Source organism: Lepisma saccharinum, chromosome 9 (genome assembly GCF_977018435.1).
Source record: "Lepisma saccharinum chromosome 9, izLepSacc3.1, whole genome shotgun sequence".
NCBI lineage: Eukaryota > Metazoa > Arthropoda > Insecta > Zygentoma > Lepismatidae > Lepisma > Lepisma saccharinum.
The window spans coordinates 60638686-60662874 of record NC_139237.1 but is presented as its reverse complement, the minus strand read 5'-3'; the positions used below and the strand labels follow the sequence as shown (position 1 = coordinate 60662874).

At 36.7% G+C, this 24189-nt stretch overlaps 1 protein-coding gene across 1 annotated transcript; it reads left to right on the top strand.

The window, feature by feature from the left end:
• The first annotated feature begins 331 nt into the window (after nucleotides 1–331).
• On the top strand, nucleotides 332–17594 carry RpL23A (ribosomal protein L23A). Its single transcript, XM_083129070.1, has 5 exons — nucleotides 332–472; nucleotides 8001–8332; nucleotides 9955–10082; nucleotides 14904–15080; nucleotides 17432–17594. The coding sequence occupies exons 1-5, from the start codon at nucleotides 427–429 to the stop codon at nucleotides 17514–17516; spliced, it is 768 nt and encodes a 255-aa protein (XP_082985196.1). The 5' UTR covers nucleotides 332–426; the 3' UTR covers nucleotides 17517–17594.
• The last annotated feature ends 6595 nt before the right edge of the window (nucleotides 17595–24189 follow it).

Below are 24189 nucleotides of genomic sequence, written 5' to 3'. Positions count from 1 at the left end.
GGAACAACACTTGAAAAAAATCTTGAACGACTAACTAATGAAAAATTTCTTTGTAATTGAAGGTTATAATACCTTTTAAGGTGTGGTAATATTATATTGGGATTGAGATACGAAACTCTCAGATCCGGAACTTTCGGATCCGGATCCAGATCCTGAACTTTCGGAACCGGATCCAGACCCGAAACTTTTGAACCCGCATCTGGATCCAGACCCGAACCTTTCAGATCCGGATCCAGGATTTTTGGATTCGGATCCGGATCCAAACTGATCCGGTTTTTTTGGATCCGGATCCGTTTGGCCATCCCTAGTCCACAGTCACGCCGAGCTTTGTTCGTGGATAATTTGCAAATTGGCGTAACGTGTGATCATTTCCGGTTCTACCAGTAATTACAACGGTCTGTAATCTGTGGTCTTTTCCATATCAAAATGGCCCCGAAAAAGGATCCTGCGAAAAGTAAGAAGTCCACGGCAGGTAAAGTATTTTTCTATACATATGCACATTTTTCGTTGTAAAAGATATACATGTGGTAAAGACGTAAGAATGGAGGGAAGAAGTGATATGTGATCGTATCACATTTCGTATATTAATATGGGTCCGGACAGTACGCCATGTGCTTTGGATACAACGTGTCTTAAGGTATCCACGCGTTGCTAAACTGAGCATTGCTTGCGTGCAGCTAACATTTTAAGAACATTATAGTACTATGTGTATTACTATTTTGTCATTTATGACATATATAGGGGTTATTCGGAAAAGTTACCTTCGACCATGGCTTAAGTAGTCGGGTGTATTGTTTGCCACGATGGTAAATTATCCAAAAGGTGGGTAAATGTTTACTGTCCTTCGGACACCTATAACTTACCTATCTGCTTCGCGGATCATTTTTTAACGTGTATTCACGTTTTTTTGATCAATTTTTTTTTTTTTTTTTTTAAAAAAAGTGTTTTTTTAACCGAAGAACGTACGTTTGCGCAAATGGTTTGTGGGGCTATGTGTCAATGGTTCGTGGGGCTATGCGAGAATGGTGTGTGGGGCTACGCATATTTTTTTCGAAACCAATTTTTAACTATTGGAACCTATTGTGACCCTACCTAACCTAACCTTATCGGAAATGGTTCGTGGGGCTATGCGTCAATGGTTGAATTTCCGCTATGAAACATTCCCACATCACAGAAAACACCTTCCAGATGTTAGACAATACTACAGGAACTTATTACAGTAAGTAGTTTCTTCTGTAGAAATGAAAAAATCTGTCCGAAGGATAGTAAACTAGTACCGTTCGGGGAGGTATTTTCTTTCATCGTGGAATCTGTTTGACCGGGAAATCATGTATTTTTCAAGAGATATATATCTCACCGACGAACAAGTGCCATTGGTTTCGCTACATGAACCGGATGCTGCATACTTTCGATGACGTAACCCCCTGTCAGTGTTTCCAACCCCCCCTTTTTTAATTTAAGCTTGTCTAACTTACACTGCATTACCACAACATAGTCAAGCTGTGTCCGCCATAGGTATGAATTACATCTCCGAACAACGCCTCTCACTCGTTTATTTTGTAATTTTTTGCGGCCCAAGTTCCTTTTGTTTTATTGCAATTTCTTCATGCTATGAATGCAATTTTTACATGGTTCGATTTCGATGTGTGCCTGTTAACACATACTGTGGAGTTTCAGCGATTACTTAATGTTTTGTTCAATATACAGTCATGGACATAAGTATTCATACAAAGGCATTGTCTGAATGAAACATGTTATTATACAAAGAAGACCGTAAAGGCAAGTCAAGTTTGTAGCACTGACTCTGCTCCATTGGAATGGCAAGAATAGAAACGCAAAGCAATTGTGTGCATACAATTGAAATTGTCATGAGAAATGTGGGTAATCCTTAGATAAACTGCTGTCTGGATGGTCATAAGTATTCATACGCCAGGTTATAAACCCCAAAAAAAGTTCGTGAAACAACCGTTTCCATCATTTAGTGCCAGATATTTGTTTACTGCAGTTGCACTTGTGTAAGGAAGTGGTTGGTTTGGTGTTGGCATGCTGCAGGAAGTCAAATGGGCCGCAAAGGGAAGGAAACCACGATCGAAGATAGGAAAATTATGATATTATACGACAATAAGAAATCATATTCTGATATCGCAGACATAGTTGGGAGAAGTCGTGCGACTGCAAAGTGTCATCGAACGATATAATGACACAAAAGAGCTGATAAATAGGGAAAGGGTTGGGCATCCTCAGAAACTTACTTAGAGAGAGAACCAAGGACTGTTGAGAATGATCAAGAAAAACCCAAAATTAACATAGTCAGCAGTGTCGGCACATGTTCACAAACACCTGGAAAAACAAGTGTCCTCAAGAAGTATTAGAAGGCTTTTCAACAGAGCAGGGTACAGAGCTAGGGTACCTAGAAGGAAGCCATACATCAGTAAGAAGAACAAGAAGGACAGATTAACATTTGCAAAGGAGTATGTGAGTAAAAGTTTGGACTTCTGGGGTTGTTTACGGACGAGAGAAAATTTAATATTTTCCATAGCGATGGTAGAATTCTGGTGTGGAGAAAGCCCAATACTGAGCTTGAGCCTCGAAATCTCTTGGCTACAGTTAAACATGGAGGTGGTGGCGTTATGGTCTGGGGCTGTATGTCAGCCTCAGGTGTTTGAGAACTCTTCTTTATTAATGGAACTATGGATAGATTTGTCTATTTGGATATTCTGAAGAATAATTTGCAGCAGAGTATCAATCATTTGGATCTTGGGAATGATTTTTACTTCCAGCAGGACAACGACCCTAAACATACAGCTGATATTGTCCGCCTTTGGTTGTTATATAATACTCCCCACACACTCAAAACTTCACCTCAGTCCCCAGACCTTAACCCCATTGAACATCTTTGGAGCCATTTGGAAACCAGACTCTGAAATGACATAACAAGCAAGGATAGACTGAAAGAGGTCATTTTGCATGAGTGGCACAATATTACATCTGAAATAACCACGCCTCTTGTTCAATCTATGCAAAAGAGACTGACAGCTGTTCTCCGTAACAGAGGAATGCATACTAAATTCTGACGACATGGTATTTGTTCCTTTCTTGTCTTCAAAGTGAACTTTTATGTTGGTGTTTGAATACTTTTGTCCAGCCAAAGAAGCGGGTATTGAGAATGTATTGTATTTTATGGTAAATGTTTACTATCCTTCGGACACCTATAATTTCTGAGTTTCGTCAATTTTTGACATTTGTACTTACTTATCTGCTTTGAGGATCATTTTTTAACGTGTATTCACATTTTTTTGATCAATTTTAATTTTAAAAAAAAGTGTTTTTGTAACTGAAGAACGTACGTTTCCGCAAATGGTTTGTGGGGCTGTGTGTCAATGGTTCGTGGGGCTATGCAAGAATGGTGTGTGGGGCTACGCATATTTTTTTCGAAACCAATTTTTAACTATTGGAACCTATTGTGACCGTACCTAACCTAAACTTACCGGAAATGGTTCATGGGGCTATTTATGAATGGTTCGTGGGGCTATGCGTCAATGGTTGAATTTCCTCCATGAAACATTCCCACATCACAGAAAACACCTTCCAGATGTTAGACAATACTACAGGAACCTATTACGGTAAGTAGTTTCTTCTGTAGAAATCTGTCCGAAGGATAGTAAACTAGTACCGCATTAACAGTTTTGACTTCCTTATTGTATTCCTAGCTGCTGCAATTCGTCCTTTCTTCCTTTCAGTTCCACTGTATGATTACTTTTGTCCATCACTGTATGCTTTCGTGGTTAGGTTAGGCAGATTAGGTTTGGTTCCCTTAGTTTTAAAATAAAGTCCCTAAATGCATTCTACTAAGGTCCCGATTTACTTGTACATTCATTCCCATGCTTCTACGATATTTACTGACTCTTGTCCATGAGAAGTGCGTAAGGTAATTTTCAAGTGTTTTTTTTTAACATATATTACTTTTGTGAAATTTTACGATGATGCACATATTTAGGGGTGAAATGAGTGCCAATGGAACCTAACCTAACAGGTCTAACCTAACCTCGTAGGCATACCTCGTCCCCGTGAATGGTTACGATGATGAATCACATATTTAGGGGTGAAATGAGTGCTATAGGGACCTAACCTAACCTCGTAGGCATACCTCGTCCCCGTGAATGTTTCGTGCGGCTATCGTGAACAGAAGTGTAAAAAGAAAAAGGGGTACTATTATCGTATGAGGGAAACACCTACGAATCATATATTTCGGACTTCTTTACATTGATAACATGTTATTTTCGAATGCGGAACATTTCTTAAGGTGAAATAATGCATTTCTAACTAAGATAATGTCTATTTCTTCTATTTACGAGTACTTACTGTTACTTGTTTCGAATCTGTAACACATTATGGCCGTGATAGCGTACTGGTTTAGGGGGCGTTCTGAGAGTGTTTTGTCGATTTATGCAGTGTTGCAACATCGTTCACCGGAAAATATCTACTTTCGTGCCCGGATTTGAAATTATGCTAATACATCGCAAACCATTGACGTTAGCCTCACAAACCATTGACGTTAGCCCCACAAACCATTCACGTTAGCCCCACAAATCATTCACGTTAGCCCCAAAAACCATTCACGTTAGCCCCAAAAACCATTTTCCATAAGGTTAGGTTAGGTTAAGTTAGGTTAGGCAAGCATAGTTAAAAAAAAATAATTAAAAATACTCGACACGTGGTTCTAGTGAAAACACGGCAAGGCTGAAACCCTGGCTACGGGGTTGCATCATCTTTACACAAGGAACATTGCACTCTCATGCAGAAAGCAAATGGCGGGAGCATAAACAGCATGTCTGACAGAGATTTTCGCAGAAAACAACACGCATTCACATTAAAGTGGATCAAATCTATATTCAGGAACTTCCACAACGCTAAAGAAAATTATTTCCGTAAGTACTTTCTCCTGTAAATTTTGAAGGAATCCGTTTCCCTCATATGATAATGTTACCGAAAAAGGTACTTACCCGAAAGATGCCGGCTCTCTGCAAGCACGGTTTTGAACGATGCACTAATTTATCTAGTCCCGAAAGTAATTTCCAAGTGCTTCCTGTTTCACAGGACAGTCCTCACATTTACGAGTACTTATTGTTCTTCCTTTTCTCTCTTCTCTAACACTCAATATGGCGATAGTGTACTGGTTCATCGCGCGATGTGGCAGTGTTTTGTCTATTTGGAGTGTGAGTGTTTCAACCTTATTCACTGAAAAATACCTAATTTCGTGGCCGGATTGTAAATTATGCTAATACCTCGTGAGCCCCACAAACCATTTCCGGTAAGATTAGGTTAGGCAAAAGAGTTAAAAAACTTGACGATGCATCCTACCCACCCCATCTTCTTGCGAAAACATGGCGTGGTTTGCACTTACTGGGGGTTACGTCATCTAAAACAGGGAACATAGTGTTCACTTGCAGAAAGCGAATGGCAGTAACAGCAATTCAGTGTCTGAGAGATATTTTCCCAGAAGAAAACATGAATTGGCGTTGAAAAGGATAGGAACTACATTTCCGAACCTCAACAATGCTACAGAAAATGATTTCCGTAAGTACTTTCTTCTGTAAAAATTAAGAAATCTGTCTCCACTTTACGGAACTGTTAACCATATTTTTAGTATTATTGTAGATTTTCAAATGAAGTTTCTTTTTGGTGAAATAATGCGTTGTGTATGTGGGTGTGTGTCGTTGTTTATGTATTAATTCTGAGAGACCATCATACCTTCATACAGTTTCTTCGATGGTTAAGATGGCGTGATTTTTTCCAATGCAGTGTGAAATATGAATCTTATTTGAAAGGCAAGGACTGTGTTTATTTTATGTCTAGCGTTATATGACTTTTATGTTACTTTCTTTGCAACACGTGTGTTTGCTGTACGATCTCTAATAATGTTCACAGAAAATTTGAAATACTGCTCATCAGTCATGTGTTCGCAGTATGCATATATTTTTTTAAAAATTTTTTCACTATATCTTCTATGCCTATCTTATCACACATGCGAAAAGTGACAATGATATGTTATGGCCTTAAAAAAAAATATATAGTAGGCCTACACAAGTTTGTACTTCTGAACATTGCGATTAATTATAATTTGTCACGAGACAGTGTTTTTAATTCACTTCAAAATATATATATATATATATATATATATATATATATATATATATATATATATATATATATATATACAGCATGAGCACAAAAACACTCCCTGGTTTTGAAAGGGAATAATAATACCATACAAATGCCCAATGTGCGCGCCACCTGTTACGTGGGAAACATCGAGACGATAATCCAGTTCCAACCACACCTTCTCTAGCGCATCTGGTGTGATGAAGTTGACGGCTGTACTGATGCTTTCCTGAAGATGATTCAAGGTTGTGGGTAGTGGAGGTACATAGACCTGATCCTTCACGAACCCCCAAAGGAAAAAGTCACGAACTGACATGTCCGGTAATCGTGGGGGCCACTTACATAGATTTTGATCATTGTGTCCAGCTCGTCCTATCCAACAGTGTGGGAGGTTGTCATTCAGAAAGCTGCGTACAGGTTGATGCCAGTGTGGGGGCACTCCATCTTGTTGTAGAATGTAGTCACCTCTCTCTGCAGCAAGTTGAGGAATTAACCAGTCACGTAGCATTGTTAAGTAGCTTTCACCTGTGATTGTTGGCCCCTCAAAGAAGAACGGACCGTATACTCGATGCTCTGACACTGCACAAAAAACATTCACCTTGGGTGAGTCACGTTCCACATCAAGAGTGGCATGCGGATGCTCGCTTCTCCAGATCCTAACATTATGCCTGTTCACTTTTCCACTCAAGTGGAAGGTCGCCTCGTCACTAAAAATGATCTTTGTCAGAAAGGTTTCATCGTCCTCCATTAAAGTGTGGATAGTCTTGCAAAACTCACGTCGCTTTACCTTGTCTTGTGGATATAACTTTTGAACCAATTGTAGCCGGTACGGGTGAAAATGCAAACGCTTCCGTAAAATCTTGCATACGGTAGTTTGTGACACCTGCAACTGCCTGCTGGCTTGACATGTTGATTTTCTGGGACTGCGTACAAAGGATTCTCGCACATGCTCCACAATTTCCTCAGAGATGGACGGTCGGCCAGAATGTTCTTTTCTTTGATAAAAAAAAGCATCCTCTCTCAACAAATGTTTTATGCCACTGCAGAATGGATTTGTGTGTAGGCGGATCAACATTAAACTTCCGTTTAAATGCACGCTGCACTCTCACAACACTGCTGTTTTGGCAAATTCTAACACGCACCAGCTTCTTTGCTGCGGAGTGAACGCCATTTTCGATGTTACTGCCCTCTAGCTACCGAATTCACAACTAGCAATTCTGAAAAGGAAGATATTAAAATATTTTGAGTTAACTGAGCTTTGAATATCAATTTGATCGAAATAGATTCTAGAAGCAAAATTCTGCAAATTATTTCTGTAAGCTGGCAACACTGCCACTCCAAAACATAATCCCCCCCAAGAAATATGAGCCTATTTTCAATGAAACTGTGCATGGCTGTAGGAATGCACCACTGCTACATACTACATTTTTTCATTCACTTTGGTTTATTGTAGTGGCCACAGGCACGTGTCGAATACCAATTGTTCTTGAAAATTTTCAATTTTCTTTTCTCTTCCTTTAACACTCACTATTGGAAGGCACAGTGAACAAATGTCCCCACTGCTAAAAGCCCTGTCAATCTGGGAAAGAAAGATTTCATATCTGTGACAATTATTTCTTGTTAAGATTTTTTTTTTGTACTTGGCACCAAGGTTTTAAAAGTGCACAGTTGAAAAGTTCCATTTGGGGGGGGGAGGTTACTGGTACAGAGTACTTCCTTCTGCTAAATGTTAGTAATACTTCCAGTTCCAGTCCTTACGCCAAGAAAGTGTAAAGTATTGGCATATCCTATGTAATTCAGTCTGTGTATGATGATTCAGGTTATCTCTTTATTTGTAGGAAAGACTAAACCTGCTTCAGCTGCAGCAGCACCTGCACCGGCCGCAGAAAAACCTGCAAAGCCTGCAGCTGCGAAGACTGCACCTGCGACTGCACCTCCTGCAGCACCACCAAAAGAGAAGAAGCCTCGTCCTCCAAAGGATGGGAAGGAGAAGGAGAAGAAGAAGCTGCCCCCACGTCCTCGAAAGGAGGGGAAGAAGAAACCCCTTGCCAAGCCAGCCGGGTCCGCTAAAGATGTCAACAAGAAAGTCTCAAAGTTAGTAGCCAAGAAAGAATCTGCAGAGGATAGGAAGAAAAGGGCCATACAGAAGGCTAAGCATACGCAGAGGAAGGTAATTCAATTGTTCATATTTATAGAGTATTTAGCAAAGTAAGTCACATGTGTGTATGGTGTTCTGTGTTGCCAAACTAGGTTACACAAATGTTTATATAGGCTTATTACACAAAATAAAGATTTTCCTTCTGATAATACATTTATATAGTTATCAGAATATTAAGTTTATTCCTGTATAAAGGAGTCCATTTTTTGCTTCTCAAGCATTTACATCACAATTAATCAATTTTCCATGAATTGCATAACTTGCAGGATAATTCAGATATCAGAAAGTGTTGTGTTGGTAAATACATTAGAAACTTTGTGTTTAAGAGTTTATTTCACATTTTGCAGTTTATTTCTCCTTATTTTGTGACAAATCATGAACAAAATAACATTATAGCATGTTATTTACATTTCGTGTTCCCCTAAAAAACTAAATATGCATACCTGTACATTAGTGGTTTTTCGTCACCTTCAAATGTGTACAACCTTTTCCCTTTGAAAAGAATTCTTCATAACAGTAGCAATATGAGAGTGTTAGTCAGTTGTAAAGTTTAATTCTTCACACATTAATACATTATGTATCTTTAAATGCGCATATTACATAACACGTAATTAGTGCTCGAAAAATATTCTTCAGAACTAGGTGCCAGCTCTGAAATGCAGGAACCAGGAGACCACTTACTGGCAATTGTGCATACTGTAAGAAGTTGAGCATCACCTCTAAATCATGTGAGAAACCAGAAAATTAGGGGTTGGGGGACAAGGAGTAAGGAATAGTTACTGATTCTATGAAATGTTCACAACATTGATAAAAAAATCATTTGCTAACTTACGCTGTACTGTAATTTGAACTTAGAATCTTCAAAATTTTGTACATGCAAACTTAAAAAACTGCAATATTACAGCAAAAGATCACAGTCGCCAGGGTGAAATTTTTAGTCGCCCTGTCGACTGGAATTTTTCGAGCCCTGCGCATAATGTCCAATTAACGTTGCATGCTAATAAAAGGACCATTGCAAACGAGAGAAATATTGTGTAATGTTTACGTGTTCCTCCATAGTACATGGCTTGCAGACTTATTTTCAGGAGAGCTTGGTGGCCACAAACCTGCCAGTCTTAAAAAGATAGATGCATAATACTTCAGATTTGAGTCATGCTTCTGTCCAAGGCCTGGCACCATCCTGGTTGTAGCCCTTTTAGCCTCAGTCAATTTTCCTTCACTACCTAGCAAGACATTGAAGATTGCCAGTGACATGGATGCCAGAAAAACCGAGAGAGAACACACAGTAGGCCTAATTTTCCAGATATTACTTGCTCTTCTGATGGCAACTGGATTTTTATTGTCATCCTTTCATAATCTGTAAGATGTATCTGCAGTGTGTTTCATATTTTTACTATTGTAACATGGTAAAATATGCAAGTTTTCTCTGCAGTTTAGTAACTGAATAAATTGCCTGTGTCTCATTGATTGATGTTGAATCCTTTTATGCAATTGTAATGATGATAACTTGAGGGAATCTCTTTGAAATTCCGTGAAACAATTTTTACAAATTCTGAATATATTTACCTGTCATTCTCTTCCCTTCAAAAGTTAAGAAACATGTAGTTAACATTTTTATTTTACTTCTGTACTAGATTGTCAAGGGGCCAAATGGAACACGAACCAGGAAGATTAGGACAAGCGTCCATTTCCATCCACCAAGAACCCTCAAAACTCCAAGGAATCCAAAATACCCTAGGAAATCTGTGCCGAAGAGGAACAGGTGAGCAAAATACCAAGAAATGAACTTTGATTTTACATTTTTCAGGGAACGTTAGTGGAAAAACTTAATATACGAAAAAATGTATAATCTGGGGGAAATTTTAAATTCGTAATGTGAGAAAATGTAAAATGAAGGTTCAACTATATTAGTATTTGCAACGAAATATGTCGGAATTGTAGAAAAATTTGACAACTGACCCTCTGTGTGATTATGATGATGATATCGTTTGGGAATCTCTTTGATATTCCATGAAATGAAACAAGTTCTGAATGTTTTTACCTATGCTACTCTTCCCTGCAACTTTACAAAATGAATTTTTGTGGTTGCCAGTTTCCTCAGTATAGTCAGCATGTTTTGCAGTCTGTGTCAGTAGCGTATTCTGAAAATTTGACCTAGTTTACCACAACAATTCTTATTTATTATAAATTAATCAGATACAATAGAAAAACACCAATGCAGGCATGCAAGGTAAACAAAACAGAAATCCGACAATTTCTATACGTATATATTTAAAACGTTGGTTTCCTGGCCGTGTACCAGGTAACATGGGAGAATGGTGTAAGTGTAAACAGTAACAGCTCTACTTTTTTGTATACTCAAATCTTACTTCTTAATCAGTTTTAAGTCTTTTATCTTGTCCAATCTCCCAAAGAAATCACAAATGTATTTCCTTGATAACATCTTGTGATGCTTAGTCCCAGATGGACTTCTTGTTTATATTAACTGTGTACAAAAGCATGGCAAGCGTTCAAGTTGCATTTTATTTCTTACACTGAAAATGTGTTTAAAACAATATGTAATAAAAAGACTGCCTCATTAATTGCAAAAATAATACAGTTTAATTTTACATTGCTATAAGTATAAAAAAAAATCGGGGGGGGGGGCCTTCTTTAATCGCATCCTCTATTGGTGTGGAATGAAAATTTACTCATCATTCATTAGTATGTAGTGTATAATGAATGAAATTGTAAAATCCATGAATGTAAAATTGAAACTCCACTGTATTGATTATTTCAAATTATTATTCTGTTGGGTAGGGTAATAGACTCATGGTAACTTGACCTGCTGGTGCTAACACTAACTTGTAATTTATCATCATTATACGTTTTTTTATACACTACAGTACAATAAACTTGCAACATTAAATGTAATAAAATTTAAGTCTTCTAGCCACTCTTGCTATTCTGCCACCACCTATTTATGGAGAAGCCAAAGTGGCAAAAATTCTCAAGCAGGGGCACCTGGTTGGCATGGCGCCTGAAAATTTTTACCTGGCGACTGAATTTTTAAATCGTTCTAACAATTATTTTTTCAATATTTAGAGTTTTGATTGTGGAAATTCCCACTACTTTTTTTAAAATAACTAGTACAGTATGTGGTTTTAATGTTTGTGTCTTTTCTGTATCACGTGTATCATTAAACATATCATGGTAGTTTTTTTTTCACTGTGGTGCTAGCCTGGTTTTAAAATCTGTAGCAATATTGTAGCGTCGGTCATATTAGAATGTATTACATAGTTATTCATGTTGTTACCAGTTTTTGTCTTTAAGAAGGCCACTCTGATACAAGAATTAATTACTTTTAATCCAATCTTGTATTAAGTAATACATTGGGAAGCATGGTGCTTGATTGCTGACAAAGGGCTAAGAATGAGTAACATGAAGAAAGTTTGAAAATATTAAAGAATTGACATCCCATGAAAAATGGGGTGAGCTAAGACATCAATGTTGTGATTCTGCAAAATTTTAGTAAAAATTTTCCTCCCTTTCTCTGCTAATAGTAAAAATTAGAATATATTTGTATGCACCAAAGGAGCTGACTAGACTACCACATGCAGAAAATCAGTTTTAATCTATCAAGCAGTTGTGTATTTCTCATTACCAAGTGGCGGAACCAACCAACAAAAACAAGCTAAATCAAAATAATTAATATTGAAAAAAAAGAATAATGTTCGCTCTGTCTACACTGCCATTCTTCTTTGTACTTCACAATTTATTTTTCTCCTCCACTAGTACTATTACTAGAGGCACACATTTTTGGTAAATAAAAAGGCAAAATTTCTTTACAAAAACAATCAATTTTGGGTTCAAAAGCTGTAAATAAAATAAAATTTCAGTGTTATAGCAGTGAAAAAGCGGGTCAAAAGTGGTACATAAAATGGCATTTTGGTTTTAAAATTGTGAATATAATCCTAAATTTGATTTCAAAACTGCACTTATTAGAAAAAATAAACATCCCTTCTAATAGCACATTTATGTAGTTTCCAGTGTGTCAAGTTTTTTTCTGTAAAAAGGGGTCCATTTTTGCTTCTCAATTATTTACAGCAGAATTAATCAATTTTCCGTGAATTGCATAACTCCCAGGATAATTCAAACTTCAGAAAGTGTCACATCTCTGTATAAACTTTAAATTTCGTGTTTGAGTCTATTTCACATCATTTGTGAGTTCAAAAATGCACCTCATACCTTTCAGAAACATGAAAAATTAACATTACAGAATTTTATTTCACATTTCATGCTTTCGTCAAAACGAAATATGCATGCCTCTAACTATTATTGTATTTAACACATGATTTTTAGCTTGTTTGATAGAATACTATCTGATTGCCTGGCGTTGCCCAGGTATTTATTTATCCCAATCTTCTATTAAAGTTGTCCGTGGGAGAAACATGGTGATCTTGTTGATCGTGATCGAGAAAGCATGTGTGTGTCTCTCTCTCTCTCTCCATCGTGAATGTCGCCAATTAGCTTAGCGACTCCAAAAACGATGGATTCAACACTAATGTTGGTAGTTTTTTACATGTCCCCCTTCCCACCCCTAGGGGTGCCAGGGGTTTGAATGGCATTCGTAGTATCACTATCCATCTTACTTAGTCGCGTCCTCTTCTACCTGCCGGTGTCGAGGGTTTACAGAGAGCTCTCCAGACGTTTCTGTCCAACGCCTTTTCCTGTGCCTCTTTCCATCTTATGCTTCGTTTCTCCAAAATCTCTTTGACACTCATATTCCATGTCTTCCTTTTGGTCTTGTTCCTTGTGGACGTGCTTCCCATATCTGCTTTGGCAGTCTCGTCTCTCATTCTGCTCAAATGGCCGAACCATCTGAGTTGATTACGTTCAACTGTTTCTTGTAGTGGCTGAGCATTTAAAGATTGCCGAATGGTTTGATTCCTTATCCGATCTTTCCTGGTTTTCCTACTTATTCTTCGAAGGTACCTCATTTCCATTGTTTGTACACTTTGCAGGTGTTTTCCAGTCATTGTCCAATTTTTACTACTATATGTAAGTGTTGGTATATAAATTGTTTTATATACAGTGAATTTTGTTTGGGTGGATATTTCTTTTTTGCCTATAAATCCTCGGTTTATCATTTGATATAGCTTTCCTATCTTCATGATTCTATCTCTTATTTCTTCCTCTTCTTTTCCTTGACTGTTTATAATTACTCCAAGATACTTGAAATTTGTCACTTGTTCTAAAGGTTTGTTATTCAGTTTTATCTTATGGTTTGTCTTTTCTCTGCTAATTATCATTGCTTTAGTTTTCTCTGTATTTATTTCCATATTCTTTTTCTTTAATTCTTCATTAAGAATATTTAGGTTATATTGTAAACTAGCCTGTGTATTAGATATTAGTATAATATCATCAGCGTATATGAGCTCTATTAGTTTAATTGATTTCATATTCCAGTATCCTACATGAAATTGTTTCATTTTTATATGGCATTCTTTTATTACTTCATCTAATAAGATTATAAATAGATATGGTGATTGTATATCTCCCTGTTTAACTCCTGTTGTTATTTCAAATTCCTCTGACTGGTGGTTTCTCGTCCTCACGTAGCATCTGCATCCTTTGTACCAACTTTGGATTGCTTTTATTAGGTTTTTATCCACTCCTTTCTTCTCTAAAGATTTCCATATCTCATTCCAAGGAACTCTGTCAAAAGCCTTTTGTAGATCTACAAAACATACATGTGCCTTTTTATTGTATTCTATTGTCTTGTCTGTTATTTGTTTGAGGGTGAAAATATGGTATTGTACACTTCTTGCTGGTCTAAAGCCTGCTTGACTTTCTTCTAATTGCTCTTCGACATATTTTCTGAGTCTATTCTCCAGGATTCTTGAATATATCTTCCCTGGCACACTGAGCAATGAGATTCCCCGATGGTTTCTGCATTCTCTATTATCCCCTTTCTTGAAGATTGGGATTATTACTGATATCTCCCATTCCTTCGGTACAGTTTTCTTTTCCCATATAACATTCAGTAGGTTCAAAAACAGTTGCTCTCCAGCATTTCCCATGTATTTAAGCATTTCTGGTGTCGTAGTGTCACTATTCATCTTAGCGACCCTGAAAACTATGGATTCCACACTAATATCGGTCATTTTTGATTGTTCTTACGTCACCCCTTTCCCACCCCCACCCCTAGGGTTGTCTTACCCCCATAGTATTTCTTTCCAGATTGCAAGTGATATGTGTACAAAGTTTGGTTGAATTTGTTCCCAGCGTTTGAGAGTTATGCCGGAACACACACACACACACACATACATCCATTTTTATATATTAGATTTATATCTTTTATCCCTTAATTCGTTGACCAAAATTTCAACATTGGATAGTAAGTCTGTTTTTGATGTGTACAGTTTTCTTCTTGATGATAAACAGAACTGAGCGAGATTTTGATAATGATGCACAATTTGGCAACACAGGAACATGGGAACAATGTAAGCAGCTGATTTCATTACCCACGATCCCTTCGCACACTTACTTGTGCTACTGGACGTTTTGTTTGAGAACTTAAATACTGACTTTTCTCTTGCAGGCTGGATGCTTTCAATATAATTAGGTACCCCCTGACAACAGAAGCTGCAATGAAGAAAATTGAAGATCACAATACTTTAGTTTTCATTGTACATCTTCGTTCAAACAAGCACCACATTAAGGCTGCAGTGAAGAAGCTGTATGACATTGAAGTAGCTAAGGTCAACACTTTGATCAGGTAGGTATTGCAAATCTGAAGAAGGTGGTGTGAATTCTTGTTGTTTAAGAGTTATTTTTATGTATTTGTGTGTTTTTAGTGCTATTGAATGCAACATCACTTGAGCACTGTTGCCAGTGTACTCATGTCAGCAAAATTATTTAGAAAGTATCTGCTATGGTAGTTTTTTTTTACATTAACATAAGGACAGAGCCCGTACTGACACCAGCCAATATATCTCCAGCATTTTGGTCTTTCACAGGGTACACATTAATGCCAAATGACTGGATCCACATATCTATGTTGAATAAAAAGTTAAATAATAATAAAAAGTTAAATAAAAATAAAAGTTAAAGATATCAGTACAAAAAGTGGGCACTTCGTTCAATCTGCCTCCACCTGGCACTAATTTTGTAAATGTTTTTCATATCTCCAGGCATGAGGAAATACGTTCTCCTTTTTGGGCAAGGTGGTCATTGATATAAAACCTATAGCACAATGATGACATGAACTTGATAAGCACACACTATATATCAGTGGGCACCTCTTATCATCTTGGCTTTGCTATTTTACGTATTATCATTTATTATGAAATTTGTACCATGTGTTGTGCTCCCAAAATAGGAGGATGTGAGTGACATCTTCGAAGAGTAGTCTTTCATTGCGATTATCTGGAAATTTCAACTTATTTGCATCCATAAGGCCAATCCTATAACCAAATTTTCGAAACACTGGCTTATTTATTCCAATTTCACTTCCACCTTTTTATCATTATTGAAGGATGGTTTGTTGTTACATGCTTATGGTACAAGACTTATTTTGATTAGAGGTCTGGTGAGAGATACCAAATTTCCCAACTTTTTTAATGTTTTTTCAAAAAATATATATTTTTTTGTTTCTTTTCCAAAATGTGTGGACAGGAGTAACATGTTAAAGAGTGGCCTTTTGTGGTGATTACCTGCAAATTTTAAGCAATTTACATTCATAGAGCTGATGCAACAATATTCCCCACGTAACATTGATACAAGGGCTGCTGGAAAAGTTTCTGCAATCAATATGAAAAAAAGACGTGTGAAATTCTGGGAATGGCTTTATTGTTTTTCAAAGTATTCACCTTTAAGATCGATGCACTTTTGCATATGCTGAAACCAATTTAGAAAGCATTTTTTTCCACGCTGAAGCTGATACCTCAGAAACAGCAGTTCGGAATGCGTCAACAGCTGCTTCAGGTGACAAATCGCACACCACGCATCTTATTTTTCATGTGTGGGAACAAAAAGAAGTCAATAGGTGATAAATCAGGTGAGTACGGACAATGAGTCATTAATTCGACATTTTTACTGAACAAAAAATCAACAGTTTGGTGTGCTGAGTGGGAACTGGTGTTGTAGTGGTGAAGAATAATGCGACGATTTGGTTTTTTTTTTACGCAATTCATTGATGTCCTCTAGCAAACAAATTGTTGTATACCATTCAGCATTTACAGTCCTTCTATCTTCTAAAGCTATTGTTGCCCCATGTCCGGTATAGCCGAAGAAACAAGCAATCATTTGCTTGGCAGCACTCCTCGAACTAACAAATTTTATTGGTTTCGGCTCACTTTGAAACATCCAAACAGTGGATTGCTGTTTAGTTTTGAGTTCATATGAATGGATTGCTGTTTAGTTTCGAGTTCATATAAATATATCCAAGTTTCGTCCCCTGTAATGATGTAGTACACCAAATTTGACTTGCCTCGGTTAAATTTTTTGAGCATTTCTTTGCACGAGCCTGTTTTTGAGCTTCGGTCAAGTTGTGTGGGATCCAACTGCTTGAAAGTTTCCGTATGTTCAGATGACCATGCAAAACCGTATGTATTGGTTTTATGTCAATGTTCAAGGATGCCTGAATCTCACGGTATGTCACATGCTGATCTCTCGGAATCATTTCACGCACAGCATCAACATTACTGGCAACAACAGACATGGATGGACGACCTTCATGAAATTCATCACTGAGAAATGTGGAATTCGGAAAACCAATTGTACACAGTCCTATTGGATGGTGCTTCATTCCCAAAAGGCGAATGAAGTCGCTCGATACATAGTTTTGGTGTTAAACTACATTTGAAATCATAAAAAAATCATTGACCGAAAGTGTTCATGAGAAATTTTCATTTCTCACACGAAACTACTACTTCAAACTGCTGTGAAAAATAAACAAATAGGCTTAAACAAAAAAATCAAAGATAATTTAAACATAAAAAAAGGTTTATTCTTCCAATTTTTATAATAGCGGAACACTACCGCCACTGTTGGTGGTAGTTTGCAGAAACTTACCAGCAGCCCTTGTATACTCGAGTATGAAAGCTAAAATTGTGTTCTTTGTTTCAGGCCTGATGGTAAGAAGAAAGCATACGTGAGATTGGCTCGTGACTATGATGCATTAGATGTGGCCAATAAGATTGGAATAATATAAATGGTGTTTTTTTTAAATCAAAGGACTGGAAAGAGCTGTACAGACTTTACTGGGAATAAAGTGAGGAGTGGATAAAGATTTTGTAATTTTTTTTGGTAGAGCAGGTAGAATTTTTGTTTATGCAGTGGATCCTCGATTTTACGTTTTTTCGGGGATAAAGTTAAAAAAAATTCAAAGGTGGAAAAATGTAAAATCTAGGAAAATTTTATAACATTTTGTTATGTTGCAATCATGAAGACAGTATAATGCAAGAAAATGTAAAATCAGGGTTCTATTGTATATAGAAGTGCGTGCACATTTTTTTTTTTACAAAAGAATGCAGAAATGAATTCTTATTCCTACCTTATTGTGTGTTTACCTGTTCAAGAAAGAACTGCACCGAAATTTATAGAAGTGCATTTACTAATCTGAACTAAATATGGTGTGGCCCTTTTCAAAGAAACTTCTTGCAGAGGAGATGCAATTGTCCAAACACAAGTGTTGCTATGGTTGATTGTCCTAACATTTTGCTGAAGATTTGGATAAGATGCATAAGAGCCCAACAATAACTGGAGTTTTTCTTCAGTCTACATATTACTTGCATTCTAGAATTATTTCTCTTGTAGTCTACGGGTATTACAAGCATAAAACCACACTTTTTCGTTGTGATGTTTCAGGAGAACACACGCTCCCTTCATCAGACATTTATTTCCTGAAACGTCACAACGAAAAACTGTTTTTTATGCTTGTTATAACCGTAGACTAAAAGAGAAATAATAACTGGGGTATTTGACAAATTTACATTTTGGCATACCATCCTTCGTAATCGACAAAACTGATTAACTCCAAACCAACATAGTTTCTGAAATGGTTTATGACCTCCACGAAAACTTTTTTTTTTTGCCGAATATTGTGCTGTACAGTCACAGACACTTCTGGGTTGTAACAATAACATTGACTTAATTGAATCGTTACAACCCAGAAGTGTCCGTGAGTGTACAAGGTGCATCACTCTCCCCATAAACCTGTACTGAATTTGTTTTCCCTAAATGAACTCTGGACTTCAAATGCTGTATTATGTTTCATGTGATCCATGAGTTGACTGAAAGGTAGGCCCAAACAGATGTTGTGCAGAATCCCCTTTTTGTAAAGGGTGTTTTTTTTTTAGAGGCGGAGAACTTTAAACTGGCAACACTGTTTTCTGTGACAGCATAGAAGGCAGTTCCCACTTGTTTCGAGGTTAGTTTGGTTTGGCAAGTCATCATGAATAGACTCACGCCGGAGCAACGGTTGCAAATTGTGCAACTTTATTTTGAAAATCATGGTTCCGTTCGACAAACTCATCGAGCATTACGTGCAATTTACGGTGCTCATAATGGTTATGTCAATAAACAAAATTGCCGCATTTGGAGTGATGGTAATCCACAAGCCATTGTCGAAACACCATTACATCCAGAAAAGGTGACCGTGTGGTGCGCTCTATGGGCCCGTGGAATAATTGGTCCGTATGTCTTCAAAAATGATTTTGGTCAGAAAGTGACAGTCAACGGTGGTGGTACAGAGACATGATTACTAACTTTTTCGTGCCTCAATTGCAAGACATGAATGTGGCAGACATGTGGTTTCAGCAGGACGGGGCCACCTGTCATACAGCGCATGCCACAATTCATTTACTGCAAGAAACGTTCGACGACCGAGTAATTTCACGCAATGGCCCTGTTAACTGGCCACCGCTTTCGTGCAATTTGACGCCGTTGGATTATTTTCTCTGGGGATACGTCAAGTCGCACGTCTACGCCGATAAACCAGAAACAATTGAGCACTTGGAAGCCAATATTCGACGCATTATTGCCGACATACAGCCTGATGTACTGCGAAGAGTGTGTGAAAATTGGACCTCCAGATTACGTCATGTACGTGCCAGTTGCGGTGGCCACATGCCTGAAATCATATTCAAACATTAATGCCATAACATGAACTGTAAAGTACAACCAATTACATGGATATTGAAATAATTTTTCTGTGTTTTATTTTAACTTACAGTTCTCCGCCTCTAAAAAAACACCCTTTAGATCCAATGCAATACAACATCTCAGAATAGTTGCCTAGGAAAGTTGAGGGTGTACAGTCATTATTTCTCTTGTAGCCTATGGTTATTACAAACATAAAAACAGTTTTTTGTTGTGAAGTTTCAGGAGAACACAAACACACTCTTCATCAGACATTTATTTTTAGTTTGATTAACCCCTTCCCTGTGAAATTTTGTGGCAAAATGGTTTCCCGTTCTGTTTTTTTTTTCTTGAGTTTGATTAGTAATATTTTTAAGTAGCCACTGCTTCAGCACAATTCATCCGAGTATCATGGTTCATACATCTTTCTCTTCAGAATAGAACAGGCTTTCAAATGGTACCAAGCCCATGTGTACATCAAGTATGAGTAATTCGGGGATAATTTGGGAAATTTCCCTCTGAAAAATCCCTTTTGGTAACTTTGGGGTCCTCTGGACCGGCCCTGGATATAGGTACCCGATTATAATCTACCTTGAAAAATACTATGGTCTATACATAGAGGCATGCATATTTAGTTTTTGACGAAAATGTGAAATAAGACATTGTAATGTTAATTTTTCAGGTTTCTGAAAGGTGTGAGGTGCATTTTCCTACCCTGTTTTGTCACGAAATGGTGCAAAATGCGAAATAGGCTCTTAAACACGAAAATTAACCGTTTATATACAGACCCGACACTTTCTGAAGTCTGAATTATCCTGCGAGTTATTCAATTCATGGAAAAGTGATTAATTTTCCTACAAACATTTGAGAAGCAAAAATGGACTACTTTATACAGGAATAAACTTATATTCTGGTAATGATTTAATGTGCTATTACAAGGGATATGTTTATTTTGTGTAATAGTGCAGTTTTTAAATCAAATTTAGGATTATATTCACATTTTTAAAACCAAAATGTCATTTTATATTAATTCATGATGAAAGTTGTTCGAATTACTCACAAATTTAATATAAATATATTAATAACTTATGCTTTACGAGTATCTATGTTGCTACTGCGACGTTTCGGGATGCACACGTTTAGGTTATATATAATTCATAACCACGTCGACCTCTCCATAGGTACAGGATATAGGATTGGTGAAAGGTGTGTGGTTAAAAAACCCATTACAGGTGTACGTCATAGTACCATGCTGTTTCCCCGATTAGAAACTGCTCCTTTCACAGTTTTAAAGTTTTAACATTCCAAGGAGCATTTTCTAATCGGGGAAACAGCGTGGTACTATGACGTGCACCTGTAATGGGTTTTAAATTTTTGTCATTTTATGTACTGCTTTTTCACCGTTATAACATTAAAATGTCATTTTATTTACCCCTTATGAACCCGAAATTGACTGTTTTTGTACAGAAATTTTGCTTTATTTACCAAAAATATGTGCCTCTATCTATAATGTGTCCGCCAAGTTTCATTGCAATATCTTCAATAGGGATGAGGGAAAAAATATTTCGCAATCCTGTTTGACACTACTATTAGATACTAATTTGGGAAATTTCCCTCCGAAAAATCCCTTTTGGCAACTTTGGGGCCATCTGGACTGGCCCTGGATATAGGTACCAGATTATAATCTACCTTGAAAAATAGTATTGTCTATACGTAATGCATCCGCCAAGTTTCATTGCAATATCTTCAATAGGTATGAGGGAAAATATATTTTGCAATCCTGTTTGACAAATTGACAATACTATTAGAAACTCATAAACTAAAAATAAATCACCAACAGTTCAAATAATGCATCACAAAAAAAAATGAACATAAAGTAACTGACTAAATGCGGCACACAAAGGAAGTCACGTTTGCACTTTGTCAGCATAACACAAAAACAGTTTATTTTCCTCTGAACTTCTTTTTCTTCTTTGTCGGCACTGAAAATCGTGATAAATAAAATGTCATTGTTTCTTCAATAGCAAAACGCATGTTTCACCAACAAAAAACTTATTATTCTGTTCAACAAAGGTTACTTCAGTCAGAGATTTTCGCGGGCATAATATTACACCCAACACAGAATAAGCTATAGTGATCAAGGGCATAATATTACGCCGAACACAGGGAAGAGGTTAAAGATAGTTATAACAATGGTTAAAATTTAACAGGAATCAGTTATACAATGGATGTTGTCAATGTTACATTGTCGTAATATAGCAACTTAACTGTGAAACAAGCAGTCTGTTTTATTATTATTTCAGATAAAAAAAAATTGATGTTTTGATAATTATTGCTAAAAATGAGAAACACCATCATGGACATATTTAAATTGTTGAATGTATCACATCCTCACATAAAATTCACTTGCGAACCCATGAATAACAATGTATTTTTTTTTCGGTTTCTGAAAAGGACGGCAAATGACAACAATTCAAATATCAGTCCATTGGGGGTGGGGGTGGGGGAAAAAGTACATCATGCCAATTAAGAAAATGCTTGTACAACAATGGATAATGTATTTTTAATTTTTTTTCCTGAGAACACAAAAACTGTGTTCTAATAATAATGATATCTTTAGTTGTGTGCCTTCCCCTGCCATCCAACTGCCTTACTAAAGCCCCCCGCCCCTACATCATCCAAATAGCACAAACGAACCTTCAAAATAGCTGACCAACTAAACAAACAAACGATACTTCCTCTCCACCCTCAACAACCCAAGTGTGTATGATGCTGAATGCGAGTGCAAGGCTCATTACATCGGCAGATCCATGAGGCCCATCAGTGAGAGAATTCAGCAGCACCTATCAAATGCAAAAACGGCCCAATCCACCACCGGACTTGCAGAGCATATCAAATTCCACAACCATAAAATCGAAACAGTACATGTTAAGGGGGTTCTAAAGTCATGCTAAAGCATAGACCCAAATTTCTAAGGATAACCGTACAACTAATATAGATTCGGTAAGAAAGAAATTTTCCAATATAAAAGATTGTTTTATTCACTAGAACATGTGAACCTTATAATTTTGTTACGATTGAAGGGATTTAAGTAAATAACAAAATATAAGGTCTCCGTCATGTTCAAACTGCTGCGTACAGATGGTGCTGAAGTGGTAGTTTTGTTAATACCAGTGCATTTTCTTTCTTTTATGACTAGTATGGAAGATTTCGTGGTGAAACAAAGATCACATGTTCTTCCTGCAAGCATCTGAAATACCGTATTTACGTGTGTATAGTGCGTGTATAATGTGCACTGGTTTTGGATGGGTAAAAGTGACAAAAAATTATATCTCGTATATAATGCGCAGTACAGTCCAGTTTCAAGAAATGGCTTTCTTAGTTGTATGTTGTAAATCTGTTGCTATGCTGATCAAGAGTGAATGACGTCATAACCATTCAATTGCTCATTCCTTCTTTTTTGAAATATATACTTTTTTTTTCCGTGACTAATATAACATTTATATGACGCACATTCAGGACCTTCCAAATAGCAGTTAGCAGCACAAGATTTCTTCCATTAAGGAATTTACACTCTCCATGTATGTCATATTATTTGGCCAGTAATACATTTAATTTTTATTATCTTTTTCCTTAAGTTTTCCTTTATCCAAAGTACCATAAAAATCGGAACGTTTCTTCATTTTTTGATGAACTTATTTCAACCGCATTTCACATTAATGTCGTTATCTTGTATGGAATACCGTTTCCACTGCAGGATTCAAGCTTTACAATGATATATAACATGATAGGGTTCTTTAAACATGAAAAATCATGGAATGACCTTGTATGGTTTCATGTTGGGTGTCTGAATTATTCCGTGCATAATACGCACCACAGATTTTGGGGGCAAAAATTTTGGAAAAAAGTGTGCATTATACATGAGTAAATATGGTTGAAAAAAATAAAAACATTCATACATTCAGAGAGTAGTGCTTATCATTAAAATTTTTGAAGTGGCGTTTTGTCGCAATATACTCCGTGATGCAGATTTTACCCAACACTGTTGCCGAGATTTCACTCCGTGCTTTCTAACTATGATCAATGCAAGTTCTTGAAAGAGTGAAAATCAAACCAAGCTACTAGAGGATATCGAATCCCGTACAGATACGAGAACAAGGGAACAAATATTCCCCGGAGGATGTTTAAAAGCTGAACCAGCTCGAAGGTAAGTCTTGATATTTAATTGCTTGTTGCTTAATATTATTCATCAAAAGCAAAATGTTTGAAATATAGGCAAAATGTATAATTTATTTACATGTTGAAGAAATATCTTCTGATGCAATTTCGGTGAGAATATCGCTTGAACCTATCAATTTCTTAAACACTGCATGACTTTTTTTTAACTTCCAAACGAAGTTGATAATTCTTTGTAAATGTAAAATCAGAATAGAATGTTATATTTTACGTTAGGCATAATCCTAATAACCACCGTTTTGAGATCATTACTATAGCATAAAATATACGTAGCTTAATATAGATTATATCTGATATCATTAAATCAATATTGCATAAAATGCTCTCTTTTCATTCCTGTAAGTTAATTTCCAAACCTACGAAACTCGTGCTATTCACATGTACAACATCGGAATATTTATTACAAATCAGTAGTTTGTTTAAATGTTTTTTAATTTGCCCTTGTACATGGTTGAAACGAGTGCTTTCTGACCTATTTTCTACAAGAGTTTTTATTTTTGAAGCAGCTC

Coding starts and splice junctions, on each gene's coding strand:
- RpL23A (XM_083129070.1), top strand. CDS start 427: ATGGCCCCGAAAAAGGATCCTGCGAAAAGTAAGAAGTCCACGGCAG. Junction 473..8,000: donor AAGTAAGAAGTCCACGGCAG/GTAAAGTATTTT, acceptor CTTTATTTGTAG/GAAAGACTAAACCTGCTTCA. Junction 15,081..17,431: donor AAGGTCAACACTTTGATCAG/GTAGGTATTGCA, acceptor TCTTTGTTTCAG/GCCTGATGGTAAGAAGAAAG.